Source organism: Chlorocebus sabaeus, chromosome 26 (assembly GCF_047675955.1).
Source record: "Chlorocebus sabaeus isolate Y175 chromosome 26, mChlSab1.0.hap1, whole genome shotgun sequence".
NCBI lineage: Eukaryota > Metazoa > Chordata > Mammalia > Primates > Cercopithecidae > Chlorocebus > Chlorocebus sabaeus.
Window position 1 is genome coordinate 809,123 of NC_132929.1, and position 13,212 is coordinate 822,334.

General features: G+C 38.0%; 1 protein-coding gene across 1 annotated transcript in view; it reads left to right on the forward strand.

Moving 5' to 3' along the window:
- OCA2 (OCA2 melanosomal transmembrane protein) overlaps positions 1-13,212 on the forward strand; it is a 320,006-nt gene that overhangs the window by 152,385 nt on the left and 154,409 nt on the right. Inside the window, exon 18 of the mRNA XM_073011978.1 lies at positions 2,509-2,636. Coding sequence (XP_072868079.1) covers positions 2,509-2,636 — 128 coding nt within the window. The remainder of the gene's footprint in view (positions 1-2,508; positions 2,637-13,212) is intronic.

The window sequence follows — 13,212 nt, forward strand, 5'->3', positions numbered from 1 at the left end:
ATTGGTGTATAAGAATGCTTGTGATTTTTGCACATTGATTTTGTATCCTGAGACTTTGGGGAAGTTGCTTATCAGATTTTGGGCTGAGACGATGGGGTTTTCTAAATATACAATCATGTCATCTGCAAATAGGGACAATTTGACTTCTTCTTTTCCTAATCGAATACCCTTTATTTCTTTCTCCTGCATGATTGCCCTGGCCAGAACTTCCAACACTATGTTGAATAGGAGTGGTGAGAGAGGGCATCCCTGTCTTGTGCCAGTTTTCAAAGGGAATGTCAAGCCACTATGTTTATGATCATTTGTTATGGCAGCTATTGAAAACAAGTCCACATTTTTATATCTATAGAATCTATAGTCATGCCACCGATCTTATTCTTGATATTGGCAATTTTGTTTTCTCACTTGTTCTATTCAGATAGGCTAAATGTTGACTGATCTTACTGAGCTTTTGAAAGAACCAGGTTTTGGTATCTTTGCTTTTCTCTAACATTTTTTTCCATTTTCTATTTCGTTGATTTCTGCTCCAGTCTTTATTGTTTCTTTTCTTCTACTTATGTTGGGTTTCATTTGCTCTAACGAGTAAGGAAAAAAATAACCAGAGCATTTAAACAAAAACTTTATGAAAGAAGATATATGGATGGCAAATAAGTAAAAGATGCTGAATGTCAGCTAGGCATGGTAGCTTATGCCTATAATTCCAGTACTTTGGGAGGCCAAGGTGGGTGGATCACTCGAGGGCAGGAGTTCATGACCAGCGTGGCCAACATGGTAAAACCCCATCTCTACTGAAAATACAAAAATTAGCTGGGCAGGGTGGTGCACACTTGTAATCCCAGCTACTTGGGAGGCCGAGGCAGGAGCATCGCTTGAACCTGGTAGACGGAGGTTGCAGTGAGCCAAGATTGCAGCACTGTGCTCCAGCCTGGGCCACAGAGTGAGATTCTGTCTCAAAAAAATAAAAACAAAAATAGAAGAAAAAGGATGCTCAATGTCATTAATCATGAGAGAAATGCAATTGGAAACCACAGTAAGATCCCACTACACATCCATTATAACGTCTAAAATCAGAAAGGCTGATCAAGTTTTGGTGAAGATGTAAGAACTGGAATTCTCATACACTGCTGGTGGGATTGTAAAATGATGAAATTATTTTGGAAAATAGTTTTGCAGTTTCCTGAAGCATAAATGTTTCATATAACATTGCATAGTATTAACCTATCCTATATCCAACCATCTCATTCCCTAGGTATTAACCAAGGGAACTGAAAGCATATGTACATACAAAGACTTGTATATGAATGTTCACAGCATGTTTATTTGAAATAGCCGACACTGGAAACAATCCATGTGTCCATCAATAGGTGAATGGTATGTACATGGTAATATATCCACACACTAGCATACTACTGCACATTAAAAAAGGATGAACTACTGACTCACACACCAACAGTGAAGGATCTTTTTTTTTTTTTTTTGAGACGGAGTTTCGCTCTTGTTGCCCAGGCTGGAGTGCAATGGCGAGATCTCAGCTCACCGCAACCTCTGCCTCCCATGTTCAAGCAATTCTCTTGCCTCAGCCTCTCAAGCAGCTGGGATTACAGGCATGCGCCATCACATCTGGCTAATTTTGTGTTTTTAGTAGAGACAGGGTTTCTCCATGTTGGTCAGGATGGTCTCAAACTCCCAGTCTCAGGTGATCTGCCCACGTGGGCCTGCCAAAGTGATGGGATTACAGGCGTGAGCCACCGCGCCTGGCCAACAGTGAAGGATCTTAACATGATTATGCTGAATATTGATTGTTTTTGTCTGGATGATCTGTCTATTGAGAAATAGACAAAAAATTACAACTGGCTGGGCGTGGTGGCGTGTGCCTGTAATCCAAGCACTTTGGGAGGTGGAGGTAGGCGCATTACTTGAGGCCAGGAGTTTGATACCAGCCTGGCCAACATAGCGAAACCTTGTCTCTACTAAAAATGCAAAAAATTAACTGGTGTGATGGCATGCACCTGTAATCCCAGCTACTTGGAAGGCTGAGGCTCCCCAGCTTGGGCCCGGGAGGTGGAGGTTGCAGTGAGTCGAACTGCAGCCCAACCTGGGCGACAGAGCAAAACTATGTCTCAAGAAAACCCCCAAAACAACAACAACAAAAAACAATGGTGTGATTTACAGAAAACCTGCATTTATAGAAAATGTAAACCAATCTATAGTGAAAGAAAAGAGAAGAATGGCTTACTGGGAGTGTGGGGGTTGACAAGAGGAGCTAGAGGAGGTACAAGAGCATAGGCATGAATAAACTCCTAGGGTCAATGGCCGTGTTCATTATCTTGATTACAGTGTTGGTTTCATGAGTATACATATATTCAAATAGAAATTATATGCATTTTAAATATATGCAGTTTGTAGTATGACAATTATTCTTGATAAAAAGGCAACCAGAAGTTTAAAAAAAAGAACTGGTGTGTTAACAGTGGAACTATATCTCCTTGTCTATTTACTTATTTGCAGGATGGATTGCTATTCTGGGTGCCATCTGGTTGCTAATTTTAGCTGATATTCATGATTTTGAGATAATTCTACACAGAGTGGAATGGGCAACGCTTCTGTTTTTTGCAGCACTCTTTGTTCTGATGGAGGTAAGATTTTAGAACTTTTGCCATATTGCATTTTACCTGATTCTGTATTTCATATTTTGTTTGGTGAATGAAGAAAGGCTACATCTATAAATCTTTCCTCATATTCTCTAAGTGGAAAACAGTAGAGGTTGTAATTGGACTATTTTAAGTTAACCAGCTTTACCTTAGCCACTAAGAGATTTCTGATAGCACTTCTTATTTTTTTTTTAATGAATTATCTTTGTGATTTATAAACTCATTCTAATTTCATTTTCTATAAAATATAATTTGCTGTAAGTTGAGTCTGGAGCTAAATTACTTATAACAGCAAATTTACAAGGTAGTGTGACCTGGATCTGTTTCATTTTGTGTAATATTTGAGTACAATTTCTGTTATCACGGAAAAGACTACATCAGTAATATGTATGGTTTCCGTTACAATTGTTGTTACAAAATTACTCACAATACTTTTAAATCTTGAGACTTCATTTACAAACTCGTGTCCTCCTCAAACAGAAAGATTTACTAACACAGAAAGATAGTACTCCTCAAACTGTTCCCCCAGCACCACTTCTCTGCATTTCTTCAGTTTAACATGTAACGTGCTTTCGTTTTCATTAAGCTAGAAATATACTCTAATTTTCCATATAATTTCTTTTTTTGACTTATGGTTATTTCAAAGTATGTTTTGAAGGTTCCAAATATTGGTGGATTGCCCGTGTTTCTTTATGTTTTTGACTTATTTAATTCAGTTGTGGTCACAGGACATATGTTGCACAATTGCAGTCCTTTTAATTTTTTTTAAGACTTGTTTTAAGGTCTAGCATTTGATCTGTCTTGGAGAATATTCTACTTGTGATGTGTATTCTGCTGCTGTTCTGTGGAGCATTCTATGAGTGTCAGATTTGTCCTGCTTGTTAACAGTTCTGTTTTTCTCTTGCACATTACCTCTGATATTCTGTGAAACTCTTCTTTCAGTGATTGAGGGAAGAGTATTGCAGTCTTCAACGATTTTGTTCGATTGGGTATTTTTCCTTTCAAGTGTGTCAGCTTTTGCTTCATGTATCTTGAGGATCGGTTATTAAGTGTATATACTTCTATAATTATTACATCATCCAAATGAATAGAACTTTATCATTACTAAATGTCTCTTTTTCTCTGGTAATATTTTTGTCTTAGGGTCTGTTTGCCTGATACTGGCACTTCGGCCCACTTTTATTTACTGTTTGCATGAGTTATCATTTTAAAAATGATAAAATCTAGCCTGACAATTTCTACATTTTAACTGAAATGTTCAATCCACTCACATTTAATACAGTTATTCATATGCTTGGCTTTGTGTCTGCTACTTTGCTATTTCCACTGTATCGCGTATCTTTTTTCCTCTCTTTATCTTTTACTGCTTTCTTACTGTGTTAAATTATATTTTCTTGTATACGTTTTAATTTTCTTCTTTCTTTTTTTAAAACTGTGTTTTTGAGTTATTTTATTATTGATTGTTCCAAGGGTTAAACTGTACATCTTAGTTTAATACGATCTGTACTGGATTAATGCTAATTTATTTCGTGGAAAATACAGACATTGTGTTCCAGTATAGCTCCATTTGTCCTCCCTTGTTTGTGCTTTGATGGTCACATATGTTATACTTCTACTTCATATGCCTAACATATATTATAGTTTTATCATTTCAATTATTTTATGCAATGTATTTTATGTTAAAGAGAAAAAAGGAAAATGATAAAAAAGACATAAAGTTGACCCTTGAACAACATGGATTTGAACTGCATTGGGTCCACTTAATATGGAGATCTTTTTCAATAAATGTCTGGGAATTTTTTTTGGAGATTTGTGACAATTTGAAAAAACAGATGAACTGCATAGCTTAGAAATATTGAAAAAAATTAAGTCAAAGTTAGGTATGTCACATAGACCAATGGAACAGAACAGAGAGCCCAGAAATAAGGCCGTACACCTGTGACCATCTGATCTTTGACGAAGCTGACCAAAACAAGCAGTGGGGAAGGCACTCTCTACTCAATAAACGGTGCTAGGAGAACTGGCTACCCACATGCAGTAAATTGAAATCAGACCTCTTCCTTACACCGTGTATACAACAATCAACTCAAGATGGATTAAAGACTTAAACCTAAACACCCTGGAAGACAATCTAGGCAATACCATTCTGTACATAGGCACGGGCAAAGATTTCATGACGAAGGTGCCAAAAGCAATTGCAACAAAAGCAAAAATTGACAAATGGGATCTATTAAACTAAAGAGCTTCTGCACAGCAAAAGGAGCTATCAAGAGAGTAAACAGACAACGTACAGAATGGGAAAAAATTTTTGCAAACTATGCATCTCTGACAAAGGTCTAATAGGAACCAGTGTCTATAAGGAACTTACACAAATTTACAAGAAAAAAAAAAAAACCAACAGCTGCATTAAAAAGTGAGCAAAGGACATGAACAGACACTTTCAAAAGAAGATATACATGCAGCCAATAAGCATATGATAAAAGCTCATGTCACCATTAGAGAAATGTAAATCACAACTACAATGCTATACCATCTCACACCAGTCATGTAGCTGGTATTAAAGATTCAACAAATAACACATGCTAATGAAGTTGCAGAGAAAAGGGATCACTTATACACTGCTGGCGGGAGTGTAAATTAGTTCAACCATTGTGGAAAGCAGTGTGGTGATTCCTTAAAGAGCTAAAAACTGAATTGCCATTTGACTCAGGAAATTCCATTACTGGGTATATACCAAAAGGGATATAAATTATTGTGCTGTAAAGACATATGCACATGTATGTTAATTGCAGCATTATTCACCATAGCAAAGGCATGGAATCGATCTAAATGTCCATCAGTGGTAGACTGGATAAAGAAAAGTGGTGCATATACACCATGGAACACCCTGCAGCCATTAAAAAGAATGAAATAATATCTTTTGGAGAAACCTGGATGGAGCCAGAGGCCATTATCTTTAGCAAACTAACACAGGAATAGAAAACCAAATACCACGTTTTCACTTATAAGTGGGAGCTGAATAATGAGAGCACATGGACCCAAAGAGGGGAACAACAGACACTGGGGCCTATTGGAGGATGAAAGGTGGGAGGAGGGAGAGGTTCGGGAAAAATAAGTAATGGGTGCAATACCTGGGTGACAAAATAATCTGTACAACACACTCCTGTGACATGAGTCTACCTACATAACAAACCTGCACATGTACCCCTGAACTTAGAAGTTAAAAAAAGTTGTCCTTTGAACCAGTTATTAAAAAAAATGGTGGTGGGTTGTGAGTGGCCAGGGGTCAAAATAAGCACATGGGAGAGACACAGAAACACACACACACACACACCCCCCAAACAAAAAACCACAAAAGGCAAGTCAGGAATGCATAAAATTTTTGTAGATACTAGTCTATCTTATTTACTCCTATAAAATATACACAGTTCTATTATACAACATCGAAATTGATCAAAGCTTACACACACACAGATAGTACATGGTACCATTCACAGCCAAGGGAAATGTAAACACATGTAAAGATGCAGCATTCAATCATAACCGTGTAAAGTTAACTATGGTGCATACTGTGCTACTGTAATAATTTCACAGCCACCTCCTGTTGCTCTTGGAGTGAGTGAGGATCTACTTAAGATGCCACGTGATGCTGATCATCTCCTCCTGAGTGGTTCATCCCTTCAGTAAATTGCCTATTGCAGTAAAACGTGATCTCCCAATTCCCATGTGTTTCTTGTGTTTAGTGCAATGCTGTAAACCTGGAATGACACATGGGACCCATAGCAAGTGCCACTAGTGATGCTGGAGAAGCAGAGAAAAGTCGTAACATTACAGGAGAAAGTTGGATTGCTTGATATGTCCCATAGATTGTGGTCTGTAGCTGCACTTGCCTACTATTTCTGACAGATGATTCACCTTGTAAACAGATGATGTAAACTTATGGTATCGATAAATACAGTACTGTAAATGTATTTTTTCTTTCTTATGATTGTCTTAATAACATTTTCTTTTCTGTAGCTTACTTTATTGTAAGAATACAGTGGGTAAGATGTATAACATAGAAAATACGTGTTCCAGGAGTTTGAGACCAGCCTGGGTAACACAGTGAGACTTTGTCTCTATAAAAATATTAAAAAATTAGCTGGCACGGTGGTGCATGCCTGTAGTCCCAGCTACTCGGGAGGCTGGTGTGGGAGGAGCACTTGAACCTGGGAGGGTGAGACTGCAGCGAGTTGTGATTGTGCCACTGCACACCAGCCTGGATGACAGAGCAAGACTGTGTCTCAAAACAAAACAAAAGAAAATGAAATATGTGTTAATTGACTGTTTATGTTATTGGCAAGACTCCCAGTCAATAGTAGGCTATTAGTAGTTAAGATTTGGGGGAGTCAAAATTTATACACAGATTTTCAACTTTGTAGGGGGCTGGTGCCCCTAAAACCCACATTGTTTGAGGGTCAGGTTGTGTGTGTGTGTCTGTGTGTGTGTGTATGTATCTTTCCTACAATTCTTTACTTCTTTGTATGGATTCAAGTTGCCACACGATGCCAGCCTGAAGAATTTCCTTTAGTATGTCTTGTAAAGCAAATCTGTTGGAAACAAATTCTCTCTTTGTTTATATGTGAATGCCTTTATTTTGTCTTTTTAAAGTATAGTTTTTTTTCACTTATATAAGAATACTTGATAGTTTTTTTTTTTCTTTCACCAGTCCAAATCTATCATTCTGACTTTGGGTCTCCATTGCTTCTTATGAGAAATTAGCTGTTAATCATTGCTTTCCTCTTGTGCACATTGAGTCATTTTTCTGCTGCAGCTTTTGAGGCTTTACTTTGTCTTTCAGTAGGTGTGACTATGATGCATCTAGGTGTGGATCTTTTTGTGTTTATCCTATTTATGTGTGTTTTTTGAAATTTTTAGCTTTTAAGATCTTTAGATTAATTTTGAAATTAATTTTGGGTATTTGGATAGTTTTTGGTTACTATTTTTCACATATGTTATTCTCTCTTTTTTAAAAAAATTATTTTTATCTTTCTTTTCTGGGATTCCTATTACAGACATGTTGGTTTGCTTGATTGTGTCCCATAGGTTTTGATACTTTATTCATTTTTCTTCTTTCTTTTTTCTTCTATGTTCTTCAGATTGAATAATTTCTATTGATCTATTTTAATTTTTGATGTATAATTTTTATGTCATCTCACATATTCTATCAAGTCCCTCTAATAAATTTTTCATTTCACTTGTATTATTCAATTCCAGAATTTCCATTCTGTTGTCTTAAAAATAATTTTTATCTCCTATGATATTCTGTACTTAATGCATCATTGTCATCATGTTTCATTTTTAAAAGCATGATTCTTTAATTCTCTGAACATATTTAAAATTCTGCTCTGAAGTCTTCCCTAACTTCAGCATCCAGGCTCCTCTCACAGATAGTGACAATTGGCAGTTTTTACCCCAGAGCAGGGGTCACACTTTCCTTTATTTTTTGCATATCTTGTAATTTTTGTAAAAAAATTAGAAAGTTTAGATAATGTATTTTAGCAACTATAGATGCTGATTTAGCTCCCTGAATTTGTTATTGATTTCATTTATATGAAATAATTATAAAATGTCCTTCTTTGACCCTAAAAACAATTTTTGTCTTAAGGTCAGTTTTGTCTGATGTTAGCATAGTTACTCCAGCTCTTTTGTTGTTGTTGTTACCGTTTGTGTGGTCTTTGTCCATCTTTTTTCTTTCAGCCTATCTGGGTCTTTCAATCTAATGTGGCAGTAGTAAGCTCTTGTAGACAGCATACAGTCGACTCACATTTAAAAAATCCACTTAGCCCATATCTGCCCTTTAATTGGTATGTTTATTCCATTTACAGTTTATGTAAATGATAAGAAGGTAGTATTTATATCTGACATTTTTCTATTTGTTTTTTTCCTTATCTTTAACTGTCTCTTTCCCTGGTCTCTCTGTTAAGGCATCTGTCTTTGCTGATATCACATACAACCTTTAGGCTTCACTAATTCCCAGCTGATTGCTCTATTTAAGTCTTAAGTTTTTAAGAATAGTTTTAGGTTCACAGCAAAATTGAGAGGAAGGTAAAGAGGTTTGCCATATACTCCAACCCCTACACATGCATAGCTTCCCCCATTATTAACTTCCTCCATCACAGTGGTACAGGTGTTATGATTTATGAATCTAAATAGATGCATTATAGTCATCCAGAGTCCATAGTTTGTATTAGTGCTCATTCTTGGTTCTCGGTGTCATACATCCTGTGGGTTTGGACAAAGGTGTAATGATGTGTATCCATCATTGTGGTGTTGTACAGAGTAGTTCCTCTGCCCTAAAATTCCTCTACGCTCCACTTGTTCGTCCCTTCTTCTCCCCCAGCCCCTGGAAATCATTGTTCTTCTTCCTGTCTCCATAGTTTTGAATTTTCCAGAATGTCTTATAGTTGGAATAGTCCAGTATGTGGTCTTTTCACATTGGCCTCTTTCATTTAGAGTAATACGCGTTTAACTTTCTTCTTGTCTTTTCATGGCTTAACAGCTCATTTCTTTTTAGCTCTGAATAACATTCCATTGTCTGGATGTACCACACTTTATTTATTCACCCACCATGATTTAAGGACATATTGGTTGCTTCCAAGTTTTGGCAATTTTAAATAAAGCTGCTACGAACATCTATGTGCAACTTTCTGTGTGGACGTAAATCTTCCAATCCTTTGGGATTCCCTTTGGGAAACATGAAGGAGTGTGGCCAGATGATACGTGCACCACCTAAAGCGCTCCCAAGTTGCTGAAGTCCTCAGCATATATCCCAGGAGCTTATGGAATCAATTGGGACTATTCTTGTGTGTCTTTACTACCCAATACCTAGCACCTCCTCATGTAATTGTGTGTATGAGAGTAATCATGATTCTTTGAGGAGAACTATATGATGTTTTTCTTCTTGGCTATTTTATTTATACATCATGTTTGATTTCTTTAATCTTTTTCTGTGTATCTTCTTCATAGTTTATTTCACTCTCCCTAATTGCCTCTTAATATTTTTTTCTTTTCTCCATACCAGCCTAGGCAATTAGGGGAACCAAACTGAGCATATTGATTCAGTTACCTTGACACTGGGAAAGGCTATTTTGTCTCACTTCTCCTTCTATTCATTGTTATACTGCAGTATCCTAATGATAAGTATCAGGCAGTTTCAGCATGTGAGCACTAGCGGGGACAATTTATCCAGCTGCTTCCTTTAGGACCTGTATCCAATAGTGCAGCTACATGTAGCATTGGTTTTATTCATATTGGTAAGTCAGAATACAATTTTGTAAAATTTCTTTCTGTTGATTTTAAAAAAGTTCTGGAAACTATGGGATATAATATGTTTTCAATGAGAACAAAACAAATAATTTTCATTTGTGACTGAAACTAATGTCAACAAAACCAACCCAACAAAGTTGCTGCTTTCTAACAATTAAAGAAAATTCCGAAACAAATATTGTTGTGGGCATTAATTGAAAGAGGCAATTTTTGTACAGAAACCAACAGGAAAGATTTCTGACTACAACTATGGAATGCATTCTTGCCTTAGTTTCCAACCTCCATGTTTTTATTTGGGTCCTCAGCAGAATATGTTAATCTGTTGTAGTTACTTATATCTTCTTGAAAATCAAGAGGGGCTGGGCACGGTGGCTCACACCTGTAATCCCAGCACTTTGGGAGGCTGAGGCAGGTGGATCATAAGGCCAGGAGTTAGAGACCAGCCTGGCCAATATGGTGAAACCCTGTCTCTACTAAAAATATAAAAATTAGCCAGGCGTGGTGGCTCACACCTGTAATCCCAGCACTTTGGGAGGCTGAGGCAGGTGGATCATAAGGCCAGGAGTTAGAGACCAGCCTGGCCAATATGGTGAAACCCTGTCTCTACTAAAAATATAAAAATTAGCCAGGCGTGGTGGCTCACACCTGTAATCCCAGCACTTTGGGAGGCTGAGGCAGGTGGATCATAAGGCCAGGAGTTAGAGACCAGCCTGGCCAATATGGTGAAACCCTGTCTCTACTAAAAATATAAAAATTAGCCAGGCGTGGTGGCTCACACCTGTAATCCCAGCACTTTGGGAGGCTGAGGCAGGTGGATCATAAAGCCAGGAGTTAGAGACCAGCCTGGCCAATATGGTGAAACCCTGTCTCTACTAAAAATATAAAAATTAGCCAGGCGTGGTGGCTCACACCTGTAATCCCAGCACTTTGGGAGACTGAGGCAGGAGAATCGCTTGAACCTGGGAGGTGGAGGTTTCAGCGAGTCGAGATCGTGCCACTGCACTCCAGCCTAGGTGACAGAGTGAGACTCTGTCTAAAAAAAAAAAAAAAATCAAGAGGGAGCTGAGCTTACTATTATTGCATTAACTTTGCTTGTCTTATAACATTTTATGAATTGTGGTTTTCGAAGATGTTCAATGATTCTCCAACTTGAGTAGTCTAAACTGTGGGGAGTTGAGGAACAATGGAATCTTCATGTGGTGTAACCTTAAGGAAGCCAGTTCAGATGCTTGCCTTCCCCAGGCTTCCCCGAGGGGCAGCCTAACACTGCTTCTGAAAAGTGTTAGACTTTTTGACCTAAAAGGGACAATCACAGGGGCAATAAGATACTCTGACCGTCCTTTTTGAAGTAGGAAACGCCCTATTACGAGCCATTTTAAGACCTGGATGCTTTCAACTCTGTTATTTTATCCTCAGATGTTCCTGTTCATTTTGCTCCCACTCATCCGTATGTAACAGGTCCTCACCTTGCTTCTCCTCTCTATGAGCAGTCTGACCATCATCATCAAGCTTGACCAGACCTCACTGCATGTGGATCCAGCCTCTGGCATAATGGGGAGATGGATGGGTTGGAAGCTTTCTCATGTGCCGTGAATACCACAGGACCGTGAGACACTGCAGTGGGCATGCTCAGAGGAGAACTGTGCACCAGTCCAGGAAGGACTCTTCCAACTCAGGCCAACAGGTTGTAGTTCACATAATGTTTATGCGCACAGGCTTTCACATCAGATGGACCCATGTTCAGAGCTCAGTTTTGCCACTTCCTAGTTCTAAAATTTCAGACAAATTACTCAATACTTCTGAGCCTCAATTTTCTTATCTTTAGAATAGTCTATTAATATTAATCATGCTGCTTGTGAGAACCAAGATCATATTGAAGTACTGAGCTCCATGTAGAGCTCCTAGTTGGCGTTCAAAAAATGTTGTAGCCTATTATTATTAATTTTTTTAGTAATAATTTGATTCAAAAGCTTAATTCAACCTTTTCTTGTTCAAACTATTCACTGTTAGCCCAGAAGAGAGTGAGGTTTGTATACAGAGGTCCTAGGCAAGCTACTGGGGCCCCACAGATCTCACACACCCAGCTCCCTGACCCCAAGCAGCCATTCCCTACAGAGTGGCCTGCCTTCATCTTCACACCCTGGGCTTTCATCTCTTGTTTTCATCTGCTATCTAAAACCTACCTAAGACCTCTTCCAGATTTTGAGGGCTTCCTGGCCCTTTTCTTGCCATTTTTGGACCTGAGTTCTCCAGCATAAATTTTGGGTCGAATCCTTCTTCTGTCATATTGCAGTGGCTCTGAAACAGGCCCCACTCTGAAGCACATACAATAGGTCAGATGTGTTCTATTTTTTGGAAAACAGTTGGAGACGTTTGGGTCTATTAATCTATTTTGCACTGACTTGTTTTTGTTACTGAGGTCAGATTGTCTTCTAGAAAATTTGGTCAAACCATAGAGTAGTTGGTACAATGAAAACTGTAGACACCTTGTCTCCTGAAATTCAAGATCAATTTTGAGTATTTCTAAATTTGGATAATGGAACATGGTTCCATAGATTTAGAAGGGCTTCAAAGTTAGTTAATAAATAACCTCTGTTAAGGAATGTTATTTTACTTGTCCTTTTGTTTTATAGGGATTTGAAATGTTAAGTGGCCTTTAAATTCATGTTTAAAAATTTCTAGATGATTCTTGGACATAGGGAGTGCATAACATCAATATAAAAATGTTTACCCTTAGAAGAAGAAAATTTAGAATGAAACTGTTAGGCAGGAAATGTCTTTTTTTCTTTCCAATTTGCATTTTGGGTTCGAGGGCACATGTGCGTCTTTGTTACATGGGCAAACTGCACGCCATGGGGGCTTGGCTTACAGATTATTTCATCACTCAGGTAATTAGCATAGGACCTGATATGTAGTTTTTCGATCTTTACCCTCTTCCCACCTTCCACCCTCAAGTAAACTCCAGTGTCTATGGTTCCCTTCTTTGTGTCCATGTGTACTCAATGTATTTGGAGTATTTGGTTACATATGCAGTATTTGGTTATCTGTTCCTGTGTTAGTTTGCTAAGGACAGTGGTTTCCAGCTGCATCCGTGTTGCTGCAAAGGACATGATTTCATTCTTTTTTATGGCTGCATAGTATTCCGTGATATATATCACATTTTCTTTATGCAGTCCACTGTTGACGGGCATATAAGTTGGTTCCATGTTTTTGCTATTGTGAATAGTGCTGCGATGAACATATGCATGCATGT